The 24,446-nt window shown below is 42.1% G+C and overlaps 1 protein-coding gene and 1 long non-coding RNA gene across 2 annotated transcripts in view; one reads left to right on the top strand and one right to left on the bottom strand.

Annotated features, from left to right (window-relative positions):
* The window catches only part of fat3b (FAT atypical cadherin 3b), a gene marked incomplete at its 5' end in the record, with an annotated part of 77,876 nt that extends 55,920 nt beyond the window's left edge, over window positions 1-21,956 (top strand). The window contains 13 exons of the mRNA XM_084373291.1: window positions 705-982; window positions 1,081-1,646; window positions 2,376-2,507; window positions 2,663-2,820; window positions 2,918-3,449; window positions 3,779-3,932; window positions 5,296-5,452; window positions 6,464-6,880; window positions 8,773-9,028; window positions 14,573-14,671; window positions 17,180-17,239; window positions 17,525-17,563; window positions 21,074-21,956. Of these exons, the coding sequence (XP_084229417.1) occupies window positions 705-982; window positions 1,081-1,646; window positions 2,376-2,507; window positions 2,663-2,820; window positions 2,918-3,449; window positions 3,779-3,932; window positions 5,296-5,452; window positions 6,464-6,880; window positions 8,773-9,028; window positions 14,573-14,671; window positions 17,180-17,239; window positions 17,525-17,563; window positions 21,074-21,831 (3,606 nt within the window). The 3' untranslated portion in view covers window positions 21,832-21,956. The remainder of the gene's footprint in view (window positions 1-704; window positions 983-1,080; window positions 1,647-2,375; window positions 2,508-2,662; window positions 2,821-2,917; window positions 3,450-3,778; window positions 3,933-5,295; window positions 5,453-6,463; window positions 6,881-8,772; window positions 9,029-14,572; window positions 14,672-17,179; window positions 17,240-17,524; window positions 17,564-21,073) is intronic.
* LOC311269242 overlaps window positions 21,245-24,446 on the bottom strand; it is a 122,019-nt gene continuing 118,817 nt past the window's right edge. Inside the window, exon 3 of the long non-coding RNA XR_014624063.1 lies at window positions 21,245-21,333. This is a non-coding gene — a long non-coding RNA (uncharacterized lncRNA). The remainder of the gene's footprint in view (window positions 21,334-24,446) is intronic.

Below are 24,446 nucleotides of genomic sequence, written 5' to 3'. Positions count from 1 at the left end.
GCAAACTTTTTCCCTTTGAGGTCTAAAACCAAAATGGTGTGACAAGCAAACTGCTATTGTATTGTTATGATACAAAAAAGACAAAAAGTACGAGGATCCCAAGTTCCCTTAACTGATGTACTTCCTACCCAAACTGTCACTCTGCCCACCATGCTCAGATCATGGAAAAATAATTAATCGGGATGCGATGTACATAAAGAGCATTTTTACAACAACATAAGACATGTATTTTGTATTTTGAAAAAAACTACATTTCGATACAGTTGTTGGCACCAGTTTTCATTTTATTTATTTAAAGGTATTTTACATTTTGCAACATGATACATTTTGATGTGTCTTTGCTCATCTCTGAACATGAGACCTTTGCTCAGGACCAGGATATAGCAGTATGTTGCTGTTGAATTTCTATATTGAACTTGATCTGATTTTCTCCCCATGAGTCCACCGGTGCTGCTTTATATCAATACAATTCTTTTTCAGCTCCATCTACATCACTATCCATATTCTTTGTTTGCTTATACAGATGCCAGGAGAGTCAGCGTCTGACTGTGAACACAGTCTCATCATATGACCTTCTTACGTCCATCTTTACATAATCATATATTGTACCTGAAATGGCAAATTAATTGTTACTTAAATAGCTTTTTAGTTTCTTTGATCTGAGTTGTTGAGTATCTTACTGACTCTTTGTTTTGGTCTCTTAGGCCATTGACTCTGGTAAGCCAAGTCTTTCCACCTCCTCCTGGATCTTTCTGAGGGTCATCGGGAACAGTCAGTACAAACCCTCTGTCTCCCCCTTGGAAATCTTCATCGTCATGGTAACAGATACCTTTGAGGGTGGCCCAATTGGTCGAATCTATGCGACCGACCGCGACCCCAATGACATGCTGTCATTTACTCAGAAGCTTCAGGCCAAGAGTATGTTCAAGATAAACAGACAGGACGGCAGCATAGTGGCTCTGCCGGGCCTGGAACCTGGCAGGTACACACTGACTACACCACACAAACACACTCTCACACAAACACAGGATAAAAACTGGTTGATATGGATAAAACTTTCATTTCCTTGTCCTCTCTCAGATACCAGATGAATGCCACAGTGAGTGACGGACGTTTTGCTGTGATAGCTGACGTGTCAGTCCAGGTCGAGCAGGTGACAGATGTACTGCTGCGTAGCGCCCTGACCTTACGCTTCAGCTCCCTGTCTCCGGAGGACATACTCGGTCGCTACCTGAGCCAAATCAAACTAATGTTACGGGGACTAGCCGGCTGGAAATGGTCACCAGGACAACAGGATCCCCTCCACATACTCGGCGTACAGCCAGTGATGGGGACATCTGGCGTGGACATGCTCCTAGTCATGGAGAGGCCAGAGACATCGGGCAGAGGACGGATGGGTGGCGGGTTCTACCCTAAGCAAGAGTTGTCTGCCAAACTGGAGGAAGCGGCAGAGAGGGGTCTGATTCGAGGTGTCCTAGCTGGAGCGGTGGTGGTAAACAGCGCTTGTTCTGGGGAGCTGGAGTGTGGAGACAGGGTGTGTGAACAGACGCTGGTGATGGAGGGAAGCTCGCCCGTCACCTACAGCACCGAGAGGGTCAGTTTGGTGTCACCGAGGTTCAGCTCCACAGAGATCTGCGCCTGCCCCGGTGAGCACACTGCACATATGCTTACACAAGCCCAGCCCACATTGTGTTTGCCCCTGATATTTGTCTTTTTACCAGTATTGATCATTTGTTTAAGTTTATTCTTTATTGGAGCTTTCACACCGTGGTTGCTAGTCTTCCTGGGGTCCATATCAACTTAACAAGCAAAAATATCAATAAGACTAAAAATAAATGCATTGTAATCCATGCATAAAGAGCAGAAAACAAATGGAAAAACTCAGAAGAAACAACAGTAACCCATAAAAGAAACAAGAACAAAAATTGTCAAAAACATGGCTTCAAAAAATAAACAAAAGGTACCAAAACACATAGAACACAACATCATCTATGATAGATTGCTCAATTTGATTTTGAAGTGGCCGCTTGATAGTAAATCTATTTTTAATCTGTTTGATGTAGTTGGGCAGCATGTTGCCAAATTTGTGAGCTCCTGTCGAGTCTGAATTTATGGGGTTTTTTTTCCTTTGGATTTTTTGTGATTGGTTGCTTTTTCTGACTAAAATATTGTATTTTCTTGTGTTTTAATAAATCTCATAAAAATCAGTGTAATATTGGCTCTGTGAAAGAAAAACAGACAACAGAAAAATGCACTGTGAAAAAGGTGCATACATTCATTAAAGAATAAAATACATACAATTCTTTTGCATTGATAGGATGATGAATTTCTTATTTTCTATTTTTTTTTTTTTGTATTTGTCCCTTTCCAAACAGGAGGGACATGCCCCACTCCTGTGGAGCTTTGTGAGGGTCAGTCCTGTCCAGCAGACATGCAGTGTGTCCGTTCTGGTCCTACAGCGCCATCTGTCTGCCAGTGTCAGCCTGAGAGACTCGACGAGTGTGCAGGTATGATTTAATCCTTCTTTATGTTTGAAGTTTTGAGTGTATCTGATCAGGGTAGACAAGTAGATCCCCATAGATTACGTGTCCTTTTGCCCATAAATTAAAGCCTATCCTCTCTCATTTTACTTGTGTAGCTCATATTGTTTGTGACTGTGTAGGTCAAACCTCTCTGAGCTTCTCTGGAAACAGTTACATCAAGTACAGAGTGACAGAGAGCGGCCAGAGTGGGGAGATGAGGCTCGGCCTGAGGATCAGAACACTTCAGAGAAGAGGAGTCATTATGTTCACCCGTGTGAACCCTTGTACCATGCTCAAGGTTAACACACTCACATCCTAATGCCAAATATGCTCTGCAAAAGGAGTTCTGAATTTTAGTGGTTGAATTGAATTATGTTTTCCCTTTCCTCCCTTAGATCGAAGGGGGTCGACTCTGGTTCCAATTGGACTGCGACAACACCCTCGGCATTATGGGTATCTCTGGCAGGCCCATAAACGATGGACTCTGGCATGCTGTTGCCTTGGAGCTGACTAGGAACTACACCCTCCTGTCACTGGATGACAGCTATGTGGAGCGCCGCCGAGCAGCCCGAGCGCCTGTTCGCCTCTGGCCTCTGGCCCCAGATTCGTCTTTTTTCTTCGGGGCCCAAGTGAGGCTGCCAAGCGGGCAAGGCGAGAGGCCGAGCCCAGGGCCAGGGAGAAGCCAGGGGGGTCCCGGACTCGGGGATCGTGGCGGGAGGGCCCCGCCGAGAGCCCAGGATGGCTTCCAGGGCTGCCTGGGCTCACTGATGCTGAACGGCAACGAGCTGCCACTCCAGAATAAGAGAAGCCGCTACGCTGAGATAGCCGGGCTGAGCGAGGTCAAGTTGGGCTGCGTTCTTTATCCGGATCCATGTGTCAGCCAGCCCTGCCTCAACGGAGCCATGTGCAGCAGCCTGCCCTCTGGAGGTCTGTTCAGATGCCAGTGTGGATGTATGCAGGAGTTAGTCATCATGTTGTATAAATATATGACATCAATAAATGATGTCATATGAAACAAAAACACTTGACTGTCAATTTCAGCATTTTTGCTGATTTGCTTGTTTGTGCAGCAGTGACCACATATTGTATCTATTGTATATATTGTGTATATTTGGCCTTTAGCTTACTCCAATATTAAGTCAGTTACTCAAAAAAATCATGTAAAATTCACAAGATTTGATATTGATGTTATGTACTAATATTTATTTTACATTTACTCATTATGTTTTGATGCATTTTGACTCTCTCTCCAACAGGCTTCGTGTGCAGTTGCAGCGCTGGCTTCACTGGGGGGCGCTGTGAAATTGAACTGACATCCTGCATGCCCAATCCATGCCAGAACGGCGGGGAGTGCAAGCCTTTAGGCAGTGCATTCTTCTGTGGCTGTCCTAGAGGACTCGGGGGACTTATGTAAGATAAAATAGCCTGCAATCACACTCACACTTTTAAACCTTAATTACTGATTGTCAGCATGGTGAATAGTATGCCCTGTGTACACAGCTTGTACACGATGTTAGGTTATTGATGATTTAGACACATTAACATCTGCAGCTCCCCTCTCATACGCATTCAAACACAAAGAGCATGAATTCTGGAGGCAGGAACACAAACGCACTCATTCATTAGCCCACATTAGCACCACAGCACCCACTGTGTTGTTTTAGTTGTTATTGTGCGAGATAAATTAGTGTTTCTAATTTAATTCAGTATAATTTTGGCTGAAAAGCCTATAATCATTCTCCAGCTTCCTTCTTAATTACAGCTCAGTAATTGCCTTTGAAATAACCTCCCTGCTCATGCGGCTGTTCAGCTGAGCCGCCACTAGAGAGCAGTTTCTCCTCAAAGTACAACACGGCTCTGCTTTGTTATGTTTTTGACGAAGATGTAAAAATGCTTTTGATGGAAGTTGGATTGATTTAACTTTGGCTTAGCAGTTTAGAGTTTGTTCAAATCATTATCGGTTTATAATGAACACACAGACTGAAAAATACTGTATTCTGCCACAAGTGAACTGCAGTTGATCATAATTGGCTATGAGATTGTTCTTCCTGCAGATCGATAGAAAGTAATTTCACACTGAACTGAAATAAAGTAAAGCATATTTAATTAGAAAATTCCTTTCAAATGAAAGAAGTTGAATCACAGACATAAAAATTTGACAACTTACTGAATTTACAAAGTTTGTTAAGGAACATATACAGTATTCATGTTCTTAAGTATTCATGAGTGAATATCACGATTAACTATACATGCTTAACGACGCCATTATCATTTCAAAACATTGAATACTTACGCAAGGGAGCTTCCTGCAATACTGCTTTTTCACCTTACATCAGACCTCTTGTACAGTGTTTTGAAAATCCCATCAAGTGAAAATAATTGAAAAGAGAAATACAAGCATTTTCTATCTCCCTCACAGCAGGGCGCCATGTTTGAAATGACAAGCCACGATGAGCACACGTATGTGTGTGGAGTAAAACTACGTTTGCGATGTCATGCCGTAATTTGCGTCTTTATTGAAGAGTTTTTGTGTTTGTGTGTGTGTGTGTGCAATCAGGCAAATTTAGGATAACAGGGGGATCCGTGAAGATAATCCGTCGATTTAGAAAGGAAAGAAAGGCCCTCTGAAAAGATGATCGCCAAAGTGTTTATTTTCTTTCTGTCTTTTAAACTCACTGTCACGCTTTCATCTCTCATTCTTCTCTTTCGCTTTGATACAAATCAACTCCACCACTCCCATGCATAGCAATGTATTTCGTCTGCGCCTTTGCAGATGTGACGAGGATGTAAATGAGTGCGACCAGAGCGAGTGCGGAAACGGAGGAGAGTGTGTCAACACGTTCGGGTCCTTCTACTGTAACTGCTCGGACGGGTACGAGGGTCAGTACTGCGATGATCTCACACCTGATGATCCGGGGGACGACACGCAGGTACAGTATGAACAACACTCGAAACTGTTTTATTTTACAGAATTACACTCCCGTATAATCCAAAAAGGTACCAGCCTCTGGTCTCAGGTTTTGCACAGTCAGCTTGCTCCTAATGGGACTTGGCATGCTCAGTGAGGCTATTGAGAATTTGAGTGTGCAGTGGCCTCCTGGAAAGCTGTATTCACCAGCTTGGTATGTTTGTCTCTGCAGCAGATGAATGAAAGTGTGGTAATGGGTAAATCACAGTTTCCATTTGAAGTTGTCACGCTCTTGACTTTCATCGTGTGCTTCTATACCTTATATTGAGACTGCAAGCCCAATTAATGCTGCACATTGTGAGCAGGAACGTGCCTCCATTATTCCCTAGAAGACTGTAACCATAGTCGACAAAACCGTTTAGGCCGCCTTCACAGCCAATAGATATGTCAGCGTTGTTTGTTTGTTTTAAGGACATTTGAGGGCGTCCATTGCTGGAAATAAAGCTGAATACATGTTGTTGTTTTTTTTTCACGGAGCCTACTAGCTCTATTAAAACAAGAATCCGTGAAATTGATCATCGGTTCCATAAAACAAGCCTAGAAATGTGGTCGTTGTCATCTCTGCAGTCATTAGTAGAAGCTTAAAATGGAAATATATCCAACATCACATGTCAGTAAGTTCATTAATCAAAAGCTGCTAATAAAACATGTGTAACACTGGTGGTCTCTTCAACGTGCGAGTTCTTAATTTACATTTATCTTCCTTTATCAGTACTTGGGGTCGGATGGTCAACTGTACTTCAAAAACATGCATATTAACTATAGTTGTCATACGGCTGCCTGGATGGTTTTAAAGGAATCTGTACTAATGTCAGCCTGAAGGGAAAAAGTCCAATTTGTAGCTTGACTCCTTGTTATCCGACATTTTTTAAGAAACGTTCCATCATGCCAACATATGCAGAGTCCTTTCAGCAAGTTGGAAATATGTGAGTCCCTTCCAGGTTTTTATGATTCTTCTCTTTCTGTTGCCCAGGCGGAGCCCCTGTCTTACGTTGGACCCGGAGAGATAATTGGCATCGGGGTCCTTGCCTTTGTCATCATTCTCCTCCTCATACTCTTCATCGCCTTCAGGAAGAAAATCAAATTCAGGAAAGACTCAGATCCGGGCCGCGGGACTCAGAGTGTGATGGGCGTGTCAGCGATTTCCACAGAAACAAGCTACATGCTGCACAAGACCGGCATGGGGGCAGAGGGGATTGAGTTTAAAGCCGTGCGTGTGTCAGGTTCACCGGGCAACACCAGCACGTATGGTGAGGTGGGACTTACCACTGGAGGACCTCCTCAGGTCATGGTGCGACCGACTGCCCACTCACCTCTACCAGGAGGACTCATTAACCCGGCCATGAGGGGTGGGGATGGTGACAAGACCACTTCCAGTGAGGGCAGTCAGGTATGCAAATGATTCTAACTTATTTCCTTGTCTCATGTTTCATTACATTACCAAAACTGGGAGACTTTGTAATTGCAGAACTGGGCAGTATTAAAAAATCTGAATTTATATTAAAGTTGTATACTACATACTCATGAAATGAAATGAAATTAAAAAAACAGGTCTTGTAATGAGTTTATATACCAATATCACTGTTAACATCAGCATACCTCCAGCTCCTCATTTTATTTGATGATGCTGCTGCTGATGATGATGCTTCTGTAACTCTATTTATATTGCTTGAAAGAGATCCAAGATGTTAGTACCTTATTGCCCCTATAACTTCACAGACATCTCTTGTTTAAGGGGGAGTTAACTGTCCTCTGGGTACAATTACAAAAATAGTGCTGCTACGGCTGGAAGTTAGACTGATAACATTTTTATATGATGGAAAATACGGGTTGGTGAAACTTTAGTAATATTCCCATTATTGCTTTTAAAAAGTGGAAGCTACTGTCTGATAATAAACTTAAAAGTCTGGAAAAAGTCGAGTTTGTTTAAAGCCACCATGTGAATAGTTTGAACATTCATGAATTTAAAAGATGAGTTCACCCAAAATAAATGTAATTTAGCCATTATCTCATGCAGATGGAAAGTCATAGTCCACAAAACATTTCTGGAGCTTCACAGCAAAACAGAGTTGCAGCATTCTCCTAAACAAATAACTAGCAAATAATAAGTAAATAACATACAATGGCTTCATACAATAAATTTAATGATTTATCATTTAATGATTTCTTGAACTCAGTTGCTGTGAAGCTCCAGAAATGTGTTGTGGACTACGAAACTTCATCTGATTTTCCACTGGCATTGGGGGAGTAGATAATGACTGAATTTTCATTTTTGGGTGAACTTACCCTTTAACACCCTCCATAGTAGCATTAAAAGGGCCTAAGTTAACTCAATCCCACCTTGGGGATGCTGAGACGTGTAGATTTAAAGTAATACATATACTGCATCAGTTTTCATTAGTTCACTCCAGTTATTCTAAAAATAAAAACTTGAGTAAAAAGAGTAATTTGAAAGATGCATAAAATGCATGTTGAGATTTAAGGTGTAATACGTAAGAATTATAGTTTAAGACATTCAAAATTTAACTAAAATGGTCATTGAAGAAATAACAGAGCCGCTCCCCGTCAGCATCACCCACTGGGACCCCACCGCCCCAAGCCTGAAAACCTCCTTCCAGTCGTCCAAAGCGCCTGTGGTAGTGGTGTAAACACCAGCACCCTGGTGCTCCAAGCTCCCAGTCCAGTCCAGGCAGAGTCAGCTAAGGACTGCTAGCTGGACGGCTAACTGAGCTAACTAGCTATTGGCATCTACAGTTAGAAGCTGTTCGGGGTGATATGCTGCCCCTGATTTTGTTTGCGGTTTGAACTTGACAGGTGGCAAATTCTTACATGCACCTTTAAGATACTTTTCAAATTAAAAAGTAAGGTTGTAAAAGGTTAGTGTGGCTATACTCTATCCTTATGTTACTGTCAACAAATCCCATGAAAAGACCAAAAGTCGCATACATTATTCGGTCTCCCTCTCAAATATATACTTTCATTTTTAAAATGGGCTAAACAGTTTCCTGAAGCAGCTGAGCACTTTAGTTTTTAGCAAACGTTCCTAAAGAGGAATAAATATTGCATTTGTTGGGGAATATTTTGAGCCACATATTTGGTAAGTTAGTGAGAATTTATGGAGCAGAATAATGGATTTTGGATTGACTCAAAATGTGTTCAATATAATAAAAGAGCATGTTACACAGCGCAGTGGCGCTTCTCATCGATGTGTTTAAACAGTTGGTAGTCTGGGATATTTATTGGAAGATTTTTTTTCACTGGAGTCGTCTTCCTCCTCTGCAGTTCAGCAGCTTCCTCTCAGACATGTCTAACGTCCGAGGCGTGGCCAACAGGAGGGGAATCGCAGTGTGCAGCGTGGCACCCAATCTCCCTTCAGCGTCGGCCTGCCGCTCAGAGCACAGTCCGGCCCACAAAGTGTCCTGGGAGGGCGAGGAAGCCAGGGAGGAAGGGCTGGAGCGTGTGAGGGATGAGAGAGAGGAGGAATGGGGGCAGAGAGCTTTTGAGTTGGAGAGAACACAGAGAGATAACAGTCCACAGGGTAAGACTGCAAGCAAGTGCACACACATGCACACACACACACACACACACACACACACACACACACACACACACACACACACACACAGAGAGGCATGCATGCACAGTTTCTTACCTCTGATCAAAAAGGCACAGAGCACACAGGCCATGAACTCATTGTGCTGCAGCCACACCATCATCTCCAGTGAGAGAGCTTATTTCACAGTGATCTCTGCCTTTTGATCACACACATCAAAGAAAATGGCCCAGAGTAAGCAAGAGTGGTTAAGAAGTCATATTTTTATTTTGCTTATCATTTCAGTTAAGTTTAACTATTTACTGAAAGCATGACTTACTGTTCTGTTACGCACTGCCGAAATTGGCAATCATGTCCACTTGTATCAGGATGAGACTCTTACATCTCCTGTGCACTTCTGTTTGAGTGGTCAGGGTAATCAGCCAGAACTGATGTCCTATGTTCTTGTCCTACTTTTGCTCAAAAAAAGTCCAAATCAAAGTAGCTGGAACACAAAGAAAGTTTTTTTCCTGCAAAGTTTTTTTTCTTCTTTTTTTTTTCATCCAAGTTTGCCTCGTCAGTACGTTTGTCAACAGGGAGGACAACAAACCGAGCGAGAGGGTCGAGAAATCGGTGTCAGATAATTCAGCTTCGGCCTGATATTTAGCTGTCAGCAGCGAGAGCACAGTTCACACAGTTTGTTCTCTGTCAATGAAATAACCATGTTGCATCTCAGTGCTGAAGTAGACGTCACATATTTCGATTCTCTGTCCGACCTGTTGTTTTGAATAATAGAGCCTGCAGTGGGAACTTCCTGCCAGTTAATTATTGATTTCTTCCTGTAGGAATGGGAAAGAGGTTGTTTTGTTTTTTTGCTCCCCTGTCGAGCGTATGCACAAAAAGAGAGAAAAAAAGCAAAAAAAATCCCCCCTCAGGGGTCAAAGTTACATCGCAAGTCTATTGATTAATATGTAATTATAGCAAAAACCTATTCTCTTTAGTGCATTAATGATTCCAGTGTTAAGTGCCAGTTTAATTAATCAATTAATCAATTGGAAACAGTTTAGTTATTTATTCACACCATGGCACCACAAACAGGTAGAATAATGAATACTGCAATAGATGGGCACAGGTCAATACACAAGGAAACATATTGGTCGTTTTTCTGTCACTACCTGCTGCTCATGAATAAATAAGATGCAATGAATAATGAACAACTTGGAAAATACATTAAAAAATCAAGCCTCAGTTTTTCAAAATTGTGCTGTCAGATATACGTCTCACAGTAAGTATTTTATATTGATCTTTTGCAAAGAAATGAAGATTTAATTAAAGGTTCATCATTGAAAGAACGATAACCTCAAGGCCTCAAAGAAGCAGTCTAATAATGCAGCAAGACAGGTTTCAGAAGGCATTATGTGAAGCTGCTAAAAACATTTAGAGGTAAGGATCAATGCAACACTTGGTTAGGTGATAAGTACGTGCAAAGTGTGAAGAAACAAAAGTGTTGATGTAATGTAGTGTAAAGACGTAAAGATGTTATGAAAGACATACGTACTGTGTTGCTACTGAAGTTAGCATGCTAACCAGCTAGCCCTGACCCATCCTGTCTCCTAATACCACTTTGTACCTGCAAGAGGTGGTAGTCTGATAGCCCCTGTAGTTTCAGCTGGGAGATGTAAAAGCAGCAACTTCGCTATTTAGTCTGATAAGTAAATAAAATAAACTCACGAAATGTCAAGAAATGGAGAGAGATTTTTTATACCTTTCCACACTGTACAGAAAAAATACAACTGCACACTATTCATGTTTCTCTCTTTGACAGAACCAAGATGAGCTTAACTGCCTCATTAACTCACAATCCATCAAACCCAACATAAAGGAAATGAAACTCATCAAAACAATCTCTGTTTGTCTTTTCATAATCCCCTCCTTTGGTTGGAAAATAAATCCTCAATTTACAGAGTAAGATGTGAAAATACTCCAGCTCTACATGGCATTGTATGCCCTTCGTGCCTCTCTTGTAGCGGCCTGCTATTGTCTTCTTGTTCCCGGAGTCATAGTCTGGTCAAAACCCTCTGTAAATCACCTCCATACTGTGTCCCCTGTCTTTAAACTGGCATCTTTCGGACACAGAGGCTGTGCTCTGTCTCAGTCAGGTGTCTAGCCGTGTTCACTGGGAGGCCGGTTGACTGAGCCTTGTTGCCCTTGGTGACTTCCCCCCCATCTTTTAAGGTTGCAGTGTGGATAGATCCTGTCATCTAATAGCGTTCAGCTAACTGAGGTACTTGCTAACGGCAGATAATCGCTACAGCTAGAGACGGCTACAGCAAAGAGTAGCAAGTCCAGCGTAGTGACCAGCAGGAAGCGGTAAAGCTGCCCCCTATAGTTTTGTAGCATCAGCATCTCTTACAAATTACACCTTTAACTGAAGGTTAATGTGGCCTTTTCACCTCAATGTGACCTTTATCATAATTACTCTTTAATTGCCAGATAATGACTCCTGAAGATTTATGTAATAGCTCTTGCAATAGGAAAAGTATAAGGGGTTTAAAAAGCTTCAGGCCAGGATGATTACATGGTTTGGCTGAGCGTCAGTGGTAGGATTAGAGCAGGCAGGGTCGAGTCCATAACCTCAGGCATGGCTGCCAATATCGGCACATGGCAGAGTGGTCACTGGCACAATAGCGAAGGCGCATGTGTGAGGAAAGAAAATAAACGGAACAGACATAAAGAATAAAAAAATGGTTTACTTATTTTTTTGTATATTGAGACTTGTCCCCTCACCTGCATGCTGAATCAGACCAGTGGCTGCTGTGCTGCCTTTCTTATTTAGTTTGATTGATGGCGCTGCCTTACTGCTCACATTCCCACAGGAGCATTTCACTTGTTCCAGACGCATTGGACCACGACCACCTAGCTCGAGCTCAGAAAGCTAAAGTTGATGTCCAGACATCCTGGCCCTCATGGGCAGCGTATGGTTTTGGTTACAAGATGGGCCAAGCCCCGACTGCTTGCTTGCAGAATATTCAGTGTAAGGCACTATTTTGAAACAGACAAGAGAATGCTCGAAAGATGTGCCAGACAAGGGCGACAGAGACATGCTGTGCCCAGTGAGGAGCAAGCCTCCAATCATAAAACCTCTTATAACAATCCATGCTGCCAGGTACACTGACAAATTGTTTATTGCTTTCTTAAACAGAGAAAGCTGTTTGCCAGTCATAGTGTTTATATAAAGCAACAGGTGGAAACCCCACAGCAAATCAAGATTATGCATTTTCACCTCTGACATATCTGCACAGGATTTATGAAAACAGAAGAACAGCTCTGGGTGTGTTTCAGATGTCACGCCCATGTGATAACTGTTGACGCAGTACCCTAGATAAAAGTACAGAAACATGTTTTCCTACAGGACTATTTTATTTTCCATGTAACAAATTATGTCTAAATGCATCAGTTCTTACTGTGCCTAAAGGTCCCATATTTTAGAAAGTGAAATTTTCATGCCTGTTTTAATTACCAATCAGGTCCAGGATAAATACTGTCAAAGTATCAAAACACTCAATCCTCAGGGAAATATACACAACACATAATTCTTTTAACAACCCGTCAGGACTTCCAGATAATTGAGCTTGTTTTACTGTCTTCGCTGATGTTATCTTAGCATTTTTAGGATGGTTATCCAAAATTCAGTAGCTGATTGCGATAATACCTTACCAGTGTGCTCTTTAGTACGCTATGTGAAGTTTTAAAAATATGTATGAAACCAATAACAGGTGAATTGCATCCTACCTACGGGGACTATTTAATATTTTGACTTATTTACAACTAAAATGACATTTTTGATATTACCGTACAGAGAAAAGGTACCATTGGGTATCAGTACCGACTGGTATCTGTGTCAATTTTCTAGTCGACAGCCAAAATAAAAGTATGAATCTGAAAATGATCATAAAATGGGACATTTAACATAAGCATAAGCATAAGTCTTTCATTACCAAGTTTATGACATATATAAGAAAATATTTTATCAAGACTAAGAATCCTGATTATTCAATCAAGAATACTCAGTTTCACACGTTAAGGTCAGTAGAGTACTTTAAGTGTGATAAGAGTCAGCAGAAGAGGCAGTGAAACAGAGACTGTTTTCACTTTCCGCTCTTTCCTATTTGTTCCACCTTCCAACATAAAGCCTCTTTAGTTTTGACAAAAGTTACTTTTAATGACATCAGCAGAGCTGCCAGCTCTTATTTCTGAGCAGCTTTGTATTCCAAATAGAACTGTTGCTCTAGCCCATAGAAATGATTTCCACTCCGTTGGTCCTCTGTATCTCTTCCCAAATTTGACCACTAAAGTGAAACTAGGTATTTCATTGCTCCTCGACTGGAGCACCCAGTGGAGCTGCAAACCTGTCTCTGGTCTCATCAGACAGTCTTAAAGATAGTTTTCAAAGCAACTTCCAACTATCTGAAGTCATTGGGACACATGAATGGCCTGCTCTGCCTCTCCGACAACAGTTACTTAGAGGCGATTCTGACCCCCACCCCAACACAAAATAACTGCTCAGCAAAGTAAAACAGTGTCAGAAATCACACCGCCTTGTAAACATCTATTTATTTGAAATATTGCTTTTAAAGACATGCAGGTTAAGGCTAAGTAGAGACCCTGCGGCTGGCAATTTTCACAAATGAAATTTCATCTGACTTATTCACACAGATGAAATGTCAAGTCTGTGACTGGAAATAAGAGCTTTGATTACTGCAGTGGGAGCAGTTTAGACTCCATTTTTCCCACGTACCTGCTGTTTTGGGGAGTTCATGTTTCACATCTGCTACACTTCACTGTACAAGGACAAGTAACTCTGTGGTCTCACCCGCCATGATTCTTCCAGCTGCATTAAATCAGCAGACCTGGAGTCTCAAGTGGGTGTTCTGGGATTTGATGAAAATGCTTTACTCAAAAACTGTTTGGCCGCCTTTGGGAACAGACCAAAATGTATTTGGAGCGAACTGCAACTCAAATTGTCTTGTGAATAGGTTGTTTTTTTGTGTGTGCGTGTCTATATTCAAGTCTATATTAAAACAGTTCTCAAATGGGTGCATTGACAGAGGTTTTGGTCGCTGTAATCATTTCTCCTGTTGATCCCCCCCTCAGTGTAAGAGATGGGAAAATCCCCAGACCTTGTTTCACGTAAAAATGCGCTCAAGTGCCAAATCCAGCGCTGACCCACTTGATTTGGCTAACTCAAACAGCATAAGCCCCATATTACCTGGGAGTCGAGCCAGGAGGGACCTCTTCACATCTAGGACGGACAGAAGGAATGATTACAGCATTCAATGAGTCTTTAAATGTACATAGAGGTATGTGAGTAATACTGTATTTAGATTGACTTGAAAATATCTCAACCTGTCCTGTGAAAATGTTAATTAACAATCTGTAATTATCCTTTAACTCTGAGTGAAACATGTTGACATGGCTCGTTAGTTATTAAAAAATACTTCCAAAAAGTGTTGGAAAAATAAAATATATCTCTGTGTGTTTGTACATTAGACATGCCAGAGCTGGTGGATGAGGGGGCATGTCTCTCAGACTCCACCTCTGAGGATCACTCCCTCAGTTCCTACACTTCTGAGTCCTTCGATGACAACGGTAAGACTCAAATACCATTTATACCTATTACTGTGTGTATTGACTCCTTTCCCATTGTCAGTGGACAAGTTTGCCTTTCTGTTGTGGTGTGCTATGTTCAATGTCTCAAAGTACTAGAAAACAGGAAGTGACAATGTTGTGGTGGTTACTATTTTATCTTTATCTTTTACATTAGTCGCTCTTTCAAACTCTTCACCAACTGAATAATGTTCGAGACAGATATAGCATTGAAGCACCAATGTCATTTACTTCAACGTGCTTCATAGCATTGTGCAGGAAAAGGGGTGAAAATTAGCATGTCCACCCAGGGGTCATGTTTCAATCACTGTCAACTGAAGCCTACACACCTGTGACTTCTGAGGCCCTGTTCACATTTGGTATCAACATCCTGGTACCCTGAGTGATCCGATCACAAGTAGACAGCTCTGAGTACAAGCGTGAACACCCCCAAGATGCATTTGAGATCCAATCACTCAGACCGTATTCAGGGGAGGTCTGCGCAGCATGTGAGCACATGCAATTTCGCAAGGTTCCCTTACAGAGGTCATGTATCAAGAGATCCCATTATGCTTATTTTCAGGTACATACTTTTATTTGGGGGTCCTAGTATAATAGGTTCACATACTTTAATTTTCAAAAAGCACAATATATTATGATGCATTGCTGCCACAGCCCATTTCACTTTGTGTCTTGAACGCTCCGTTTTAGCTACAGAGTGAGACATCTCGCCTCTGTCCGATCTTTGGTGAGATTTGCACATGTGCATCACTTAACAGGCAGGATATAGCCAATTAGAGGCAGAGTAGCGGGGTCATGCCGAGCAAAGTATTGCGATGTAAAATAACGCTGCTACAGTAGTAACAACTGTATGTCTGTTGACTGACTGGAATGTATATATTTTATAATATATATATATATAACTATATATATTATATAACGCCTGTTACATAGTGATGCACATAGGTTACGTGTTACGTGCTGTGTTTTCTGTGGGCGAGAGTAACTAACTTTGGCGCAAAGCTTTTTCACTTGCAGACCTTTCACCTGCACAAAAATGCTCCATTACACAATAAAGGAAAGGCAAAAAGGCAGAATATGACCTCTTGAGTTGTTGAGTGAGGAGAAACTTAACACACTTTGCGAAAGGGTAAGGGCATATTGCAAATCATTGGTGCCTTCTTGTAAATTCGACATTAAACGCAACACATTAAGTTGTTTCTTTCCGTGTAAAAAGTGTCACTTTGTCATGGCACCGCTGTACCAGCCTGTTTCTTTTCAAGTGCGTCTTACCTGATTTCACCACTCTCAACTATTCGGGCCTATGTGTTAATTCAGCAAATGTTGTACACGACCACTGGATTTCTTTCTTTGTGTTAAAAAATGTGACCATTTGTTCCAGTAATGTAGATGTATATTTGCATATAGAGCTGGGAGGTGAGAGCCGATCACAATAGGTGTTGAGACACATATAATGCCAGGTGTGAATTGTCAGGCTTATAGCTGTCCACTTGTGATCAAATCACTCAGGACGGATGGTAATACCAAATGTGAACAGCCTCTGAGTCATTTGACCATGGAATGAATGCCGATTGTGTACTTTCCATTGCCGACAAAAGCCAGATATTAGTTGGATTTAATTGTCCATTGTAACAGGGATATAACGCTCAAACGACCCAGCACATCTGCACTTCTTCTGCATTTCTGTACAATATTTGCTTTACAAATGTACCACAGAAGGCCTTTAAGAGTTCTTCAAAAAAAGGTAAAATTCAAGTAGACGCTGCTCGTCTTTAGCAATCACGAGCAAAACAGCCTGAGATGTAGATGCAAATTCCCTGAATGTAGCAACAGTCCACTTTGCACTTTTACAAAGTGCATTAACTGTATTAACATACTGACAAGCAGGCAGACAATAGACTAGTAGAAATGTGTCATGAGAGGTACATTAATGCTGCTAAATCCATACATTAAAATGCAAGGTTTTAATGCACCAGTCTTAAGTGAGAGAAAAAAAAGAAACTTGTTAAGCTCTTTTCTTCTTATTCCATAGAGTTTCTCTTCCCAGATAACTCGATACCATTAACCCTTTCCTTGAATCCTGCAGCGTGTCTTTTTCCCAGATAACTCGATACCATTGATCTTTTGTTAGCTAAGTATGAGAGGTTGGAAGCCATACACTCTAATGATCATGTCTGTGTGTGGGTGTGCGTTTCTCAAATAAGGAACCCATGCAGATGCTTTGTTCCCCGTGTAATTACTGTAGCTGCAAAGAAAGGAGTCCTCACATCTCTCCCACCCCCTTGTAGGACACACACACTCACACACACACACACCACGAGCATACAAACGTGTTGGCAGGACTAACATGTCTCAACTCTCCTCAACACGTGTGCACACACATGCTCACACACATTTCCCATCTCATCGCACCCAGGTCATGAAATCTTACCCTATTCATAACTGCACTGACATTGTTCCTGTTCTTCTCTCCCTCTGTATTCTGCCCAGCCTCCATAGTGACAGTCATACGTCTCGTCAATGATGCTGTTGATAATATTGAGAGTGAAGGTATGAAAGAATATCCTCTGCTAACTCCACTGTCTCTTTTGTGTCTGTCTTCTGTGCCAGAGTGTTTGTTCAGTGGTGTAACACTACGATACAATGTTCTGAAAGCAGCCGAGACGCTGCTGTTCAATCCCCTTTCTATTCAGAATAAAACTTCCCGCTTAGATTTCCAATATTTTTGTCAGTTTCCAACACTGGATCTCTCTGTATTTAAATTCCCCCCCCTTTGGTTTCTGTGTTGTTTGTCTCAGTCTTTCTCTGACTGTCTCTTTCTCTCTCCCTTTGTAGTGTCGAACATGGACAAAGAGCAGCGGCGGAACAGCCCTGGTGAGTGAGTTGCAAAACAACTGAAAAACATCTTATTAACTTGCCATCCCTTTGGCTTTATTCTCAAGCTGTGATCCCAAAACCCAACCTTTTGGATTCTTTACATTATTTTCACTTTCATCACACCCCCGACGACAAACATCGCCATTTCTGTTGCCGTGAATGTATTCTCCCAGTTCCTTGTTACAGTATACGTCCTGACTGTCCCATCTGTTGCTAATTAACATTAATCCTAGAGCATGACCGATAAATTGGGTGAGCTAGTATCGATATAAATCAATAAGTAACAAGAGAAGTTTATTTTTTTGTTAGAAAATGGCCGGCTCAGTACATATTTTGGTTGCAATTTTCAAGAGCCAAATATTTATGTATCATCATAGACTGTATCAAATGTGGACAGAGCTTTTATGTAAGCTTATGAGAAAATAAACCTGGATCTCACTTGATTTATTACCTCACTAAACAGTTTTCTGAATCACTACAGCGTGATATTCAGTCCATTTAGTCCCATTTAGAGTCAATTAGACAGGGAATGAAACAACTGGCTCCAAAAAACCAAGATGTCGATGGCCGTTATGCCAAAGTCGCTTGAAAATGGAAATCCACAAACCAATGGGGGATGTCACAGTGGGTTTACGCCCGGTCTCTACTCAGCTTTGTTTTAAAAAAAAAAATTGTTTCCACAAACTCCTTCAGCAAAACATCAGACGCTCTAATATAAGTTTCATAAATATCAAGTCAAACATATTGTGACCTTCGAATCCGGACCTCCACAATTTGGACCAAGAAGCTTGAAAACATTATGCTAATGTGTCAGATTCACAGATTCAACATTACATCTTAAACTGCTCATTCCAGCTCCAGATTGTAGCAGCAGGTTGCGATTGATTGTCAATACTGTTAATTACTAATTAGGCATCCTCTCAAGAACTGTAGTGTCTCTGCCTTCGTTGCCAACGAAAGCAGAGAAAGATCTCAACTGAATCATTTTGAATTTATGTCCTTAATTACATCCATCTGTCGAACTCTAAGCCAGCATTAAGTCTCCAAGTAGGATCTGCATCGGATAAGTGGATGTGATGCTGGTTTCAGATATTATAAAATGCTATCAAACTTGAACCTGCAATAAATTTAATATAAAATATATATAAAAATGGTGATCAAATAAAGCCATTGGGTTTGCTATAAGGTAATATAATAGTTGATTAAGATCATTCGAATCATGCTGACATTTAATAGCTGGGTCAAGTTGGCATATGCCTCCTCACACCAACTAAAGCAGATCTTTCGCCCGGACCTTGTAGAGGATCTCAGTGGATTTCCGGGGCACTTTGGGCCAAAGCCTCACATCCGCACAGAAAGGCAGAGGAGAAGGCAACATCAAACACTTTCTCCCTTTTCCACACTAAATGAGGCATCATCTACAGGCTGAACACTGACTATACTCTTACCGGATGACTAGTTTTGCTCAAACAAAGATCAGAGCGTTCACAATCCGGTTGTACCTATCCCGCGCGATCACTATGTTCTCGTCACTTGCTCGTGGTAAACCAACGTTAATTGGCTCATAGTTACCGAGTCTGTTTGTTCTCGGGCGCATGTAATTTTCTTGGTCCACAAAGCATTTCGGTACTTACCCAGAGCAAGGCTGCATTCACGCCTCTGTCTCTGCCAGCCGAGTGAAGCATAAGAAGCTTTATTTCAGACGGAGAGAATTAAATGATGAATTAAATTGTTGTTGTAGTAAATTGTTCCAAATTACCTGTTGGATTCAGTACATTTGTGCAAACATATATTTAGCTCTTTGTCTGTAATGAGTATATTCTGTTATGCTGGAGCGTGGGGTAATACAGAAACATAAAAAAGACAAAAATACCATCTGATATTTAACGTTTTTTTCTCCATTCGACATGAAATAACGTGTTCGTACATCACGTGTGTTCGTGCGTGAGCATATTTGTGTGTTTACATGTCATCACCGCTAAATGGCTCTCTGCCAGCCCCCCCTCTCCCGTTATCGAGTGTGTTCTCTCTCCAATGTCATAATTCACCGTGTCGCCCTGCATTCAGTTGTTTCTATGAGAGGAGCATTTCATCATCAAAGGCTTCCTGTCCCACGAGATATTTGTTTTGTTTTCCACTTCACTAGCAGCGAGTCGCCACCTGCAGAGCAAAGATGAGATTTGTGTAGAGTTCATCAAAGAGTACAATGTGGACTGTAAGAAGAGTCGTTTTTTTTATTTCCTCACTCCTTACACCTTTTATTTGAAAGTATTCCAGCCAGGAGTAGAGATATTTCAGCAGCATGGCACGCAGTAAGAGCTCCCACACTCTTTTTTTGTGTTGTGTTGGCACGGCAGTCTGTTAGATATCTCTGTCCACATGTGTCATGCATTATATACCAGGGGTGTTGCTAATGAAGGGTACTCTCCATCCCACACAGAGGATGACCCCTCTGGGTTCTCTCACTTCATCAATATGATATTTTTTTCACTCACAGCTCATTAACCCGACAATGAATTATGCAACCTGCGTACAGTAGTTTGTAGGAAGTCGTAGGATTAGCGGGGAGTTGTGCGTCAGTCCATTTAACAGCATGAAGTCGGAGGTGGTACATTTTTGTCGACTGGATTTTTTATTTGCACGTCAATAAGTCCTGAATGAGAAATCGGAGCAATTACGCAACGCAAACACGCAGAACACACAGGGAACCCCGAGCTGAGGCGGTGGAGAGGAAGTCGTTCCCGAGCCTCCCGCTGCATCCCAGACACAAAGATGCAGCACACAGACACGTTCTCACGCACGCGACTAACAAGCCAGACATTTCTATGAAAATATGAAGAAATCAAGGGAGGAGATAATAAGCAGAATAAACTAAAGAGGAGAAAATAGAAACAAACACAACAAGCCAGAGTATATACACAGGCTGCTCATTAATCTAACAAAAATTTAGACATTTTTTTTCTTTTAGGTAAAAGGAGTTTGTTTATTAGGAGGCAGTAAAGCTCAGCCTCAACCTATAGAGTCAGCTGCTGTGGCTTCAGGAGGCCAGAGATGGGATCTGCAGTGATTTGAGTAATTCTGGACATCTTCAGACTAACTGACTCGCAGAGACACATTCGCTGGTGTCACCTCACTTACCTACTGCAGATAAGATTGCGATGATACTGTTGTTTCAGGAGGGAGGTGATTTATTGATGTGGCACCTTTCACAGGCTGATCCTATTAGATAGATAATCTCATTCCTAGCTCGGAGTGCGCATTGCAGACTGGCTGTTTGTAAAGTAACTCACAAGTGCGGACTACATACTGCCAGTGATTTGGCAGCACTAGTTTGTCCAGGGAATAAAGCCTCAGGCTCCCAACACAGTATGTCAACTCAAATCCCTCTCTTAACTCTCTTAAGTAGGCCATCTCTCTACTTGTTGTGGAATTAAAAGATGCAATTGGTCACTCAGTGAAGTCCAAACTGTTAAAAAAGATTTATTCTTTCTGTGCTTTTCTTGTCAGCCTACCGCTGGGAGTCTTCCAGTCAGACTACGAGCTGGCTGTCACCGTCACGTCTGCGTCCGCCAGAGGTGGGATCCCATTACGACCTCAGCGACACCCAGCAGAACATCAGACGAGGAGGCAGCACGCGCTCTCTCCAGCTGGACTACAGAGTGATGGGCCATGGTGGTGACAGGGGCCAAGAGCGGGGACGGGAGACCGAGAAGAGGGCCTTCCAGTGGGAGAGGAATCAGTCGGGAGAGTGGGAAAGGAAACGCATCCTGGAAAGAGAAGAAAAGAGGCGTCACGACGGGGAAGGAAAGAACACAGGCAACGGGAGCAGAGACATGGGGGCGTGCCAGGACCACAGAGACCGTCAGCAGTTGCACGGCCATGACAGCTGCGAAGACAGCTCCTCGCCCGTTTACGAGGAATACCGAGAGTCCGGCCAGGACCTGGAGCAAAACGAAGACACCGAGAGCCTTTATGACACTCTACCCCCAACCCGACCGGCCTATGAAGGATACCCGTCAAGTCCGCCGGGCATCAACCTGCATCCAGCTCAACTCCTGCCCCCTCTCAGGGCGTGGGATTTACAGACAGGGGAGTGGAGGGAGTCGCAGGAGGATCGCGGAGGGCTCGGCTCCAGCGGTCTGGCAGGTTCTGGGGACGAGCTAGAGAGACTACTGAACTTGGTGTCGCTCCGAGCCAGGAGAGCCACGCGAATAAACAGAGCCTCGACCAAATCTGAACCCACAGACTGGGATGGATTTAAATGAGCACACAAGACTGTTTCAAATGAATAGATTTAATAATCCTTTATACATGAAAAGAGAGGGAGGGAAGCTCTCTGATTATACTTGACATTTATGTATACTACTACACCGTTGGTCCACCACTTCAAAATAATTAAAGGAGAATATTACCATATATACTTGTATTATCCGGCATTATTATCCTGCTGTAAGCAAACACTAATCCACCTACAATCCCCTGGCTCGTTTCTAAGCTGGAGGAATAGGAGGAAGTATATGTGTTATGTGGACGCCTTCACCTGTGCTGCAAGTTAGCCGAGATTGGCTGTGAATCAATGCTATTACATTTATTATTTATGGAATTGCTGGAGCGCAGCATTTATTAATATCAAAATATGAAAGGAGCCAGGCTGCCTCTTTCGTCTTAGACGGTGCCAATGTATGTACATATGTTATCACGTATTTCATACATCGTTCTGTCGAGGCACACACGTACAGGCGCACGCACGCACACAATCATTTTGTCAGCTCAACCATGTAATGCATTTCTTGTTTTTTTATTGACACACGCTCGGGGTTGTTTAGGAAGAAACACACTTCCCAGACGCCGCCTCGGAGATGCTATTAAGATTACCATTAGCTGATGCCAGGAGATCGTTATTTAATCCCCAAAAAAATTTAATTATTCGATGATTATTTATTTAATAATTACACTATTAATTTGTTTGGTTGCTTGTGAGCTTCCCGCTTACGAACACGAGCATCATCAGGGGTATCTGGCTCACGTAACTATGATTAACAGCACTTCAGGTAATGCAACTGTGACATATATTTTTTTTATTTCACCCATGCGAATCAGCAAACGGTTTTGACCTCGCGTTTTAACCTGTGCAGATTCCCTCATGAGCGCAGATCCTGATGTACATTTACCTTGTATATAATACCAACGCTGAGCTTTTAGCGGTGCTTCAGATGGAATTTAGCCCACTTCACACCTGGTGTTAACATGCCATATGAATTTTCAGACTTTATGTGCTGAAAGGCTTTCGAGAATTATGTGGAAACGCAGCCGTGAAGTACATGATCACTCACCCAAGACATGTACACACGGTCGCCTCGTTGATAACGCAGTGTAAATGCTGCTGTGTTTCCAGTTCACACAGCACAGTCGTAACAAAAGAGGGCGTAGGTGACTGCTTTAGGAGTATTTAAGGACTAAATGTCTGCTGTCATTTTTTTTTTTTACAGTTTGCTGCAATGACCTGCCTCCATCTCACACTTACCATGTATCTTCTGGTAAACATGACTAATTGTGTTTAATTTGAAATGGAAATAAATACCTTGTGGTGTAGAAACCATCATGCACATGTTACTCAGCCCAAAATATTCATACTAAGTTTTGGGCTCCTCAAAGATGGAGTGCCATCCACGTCAGACAGTAAGTACTGTACATTTATCTTAATGAAGATGTATCCGTCCATTCATCCTCTTTACTCATTCTTATTCAGGTCTTCTCTCTAAGTGGGCTGCTGAAGCGTGACCCAGCTCGCATCGTGCTACAGGCAGAGAAACATCCCAGACAGGTCAGACTAACACATGGAGGGAAGAAAGAAAAAAAAAACATTCACACCTGTGGGCACTTTACACTTTCCAGTTCACCTGGCCTGCATGACTGTGGAAGGAAACCCTGCAGGAATACTGTGAGAACATGCAAACAGAGCAGCAGCTCCCTAAGGCTGAAATTTAAACCCCAATTCTGTGAATCAACACTGCTAACATGTGAGACACCTTTTCTGTGGTGTTGTTGTACTACTTCATTGCCAAAGTGCCTTTCAAGTTTTGCAGATTTTAGGTTATTTCAGGTCACTGACGGTTATGTACAGTACAGGTGTGGATGTTTCAGTGGCTGCACATTACAAGGACCTGAAGAATACGCTCCAATCAAGCAGATTCATACCTAATTATAAGGAGCATCTGTCTTAAAGTGAGGGTTGGTAAGTTAATCTTGAAGCATTTTTTGTTATGTTTGTTGAAATATTCTTAACATCCCGACTGCAAGGGCAGTGTGCGTTCATGCGTTTTGGAGGAGGTGGCATTTCTTTGGTCAAGCATGTTTCTGCAAAACCACTGTTTACAAGTTAAAGTTAAAATTGGATTTTTCTTTCTGTTGCAACTTTCTGTTTCTTCAGGTTGAATTTTCCATTTCTCTTTTGTCACAAAGCTGTGCTTACGCTCCGTTTAGTTTTAGGTAGAAAAGCCACCTGGTTAGGAAAGCATCATGGTTTAGCTCGCCACCACACTCACGGATGGACATGGTCTGACTTCCTGTAAAAAATGGTCAGTTTTGACACCGCAAAAATGGATGGAAATGTCTCTGGGGCGCCTTAAAAAAAAAGCCGGTTTTGTCGCCACAAACACAGCTGGAAATATATGCAGCTTCCCTTAGAAAATATCCTTCCCTAGAGCCAGTATTGTTATATGTCCGTCCCAAGCTCCTGTAAAAACATGACAGAATCTATGAAAGAAGACCCGATCCCTCTGTAGATGTAAAAGGCTCATTCTCACCTCATTAAGGTGATGAAAACACAACAATTCTTAATTTCAGATGATTATAGACTCATGAAAACATATTTAGATTA

This window comes from Pagrus pagrus (genome assembly GCF_965226575.1).
Source record: "Pagrus pagrus genome assembly, chromosome: 14".
Taxonomy (NCBI): domain Eukaryota; kingdom Metazoa; phylum Chordata; class Actinopteri; order Spariformes; family Sparidae; genus Pagrus; species Pagrus pagrus.
Note: the sequence above shows the minus strand (reverse complement) of the source record. Positions and strands in the feature narration are given on the sequence as shown.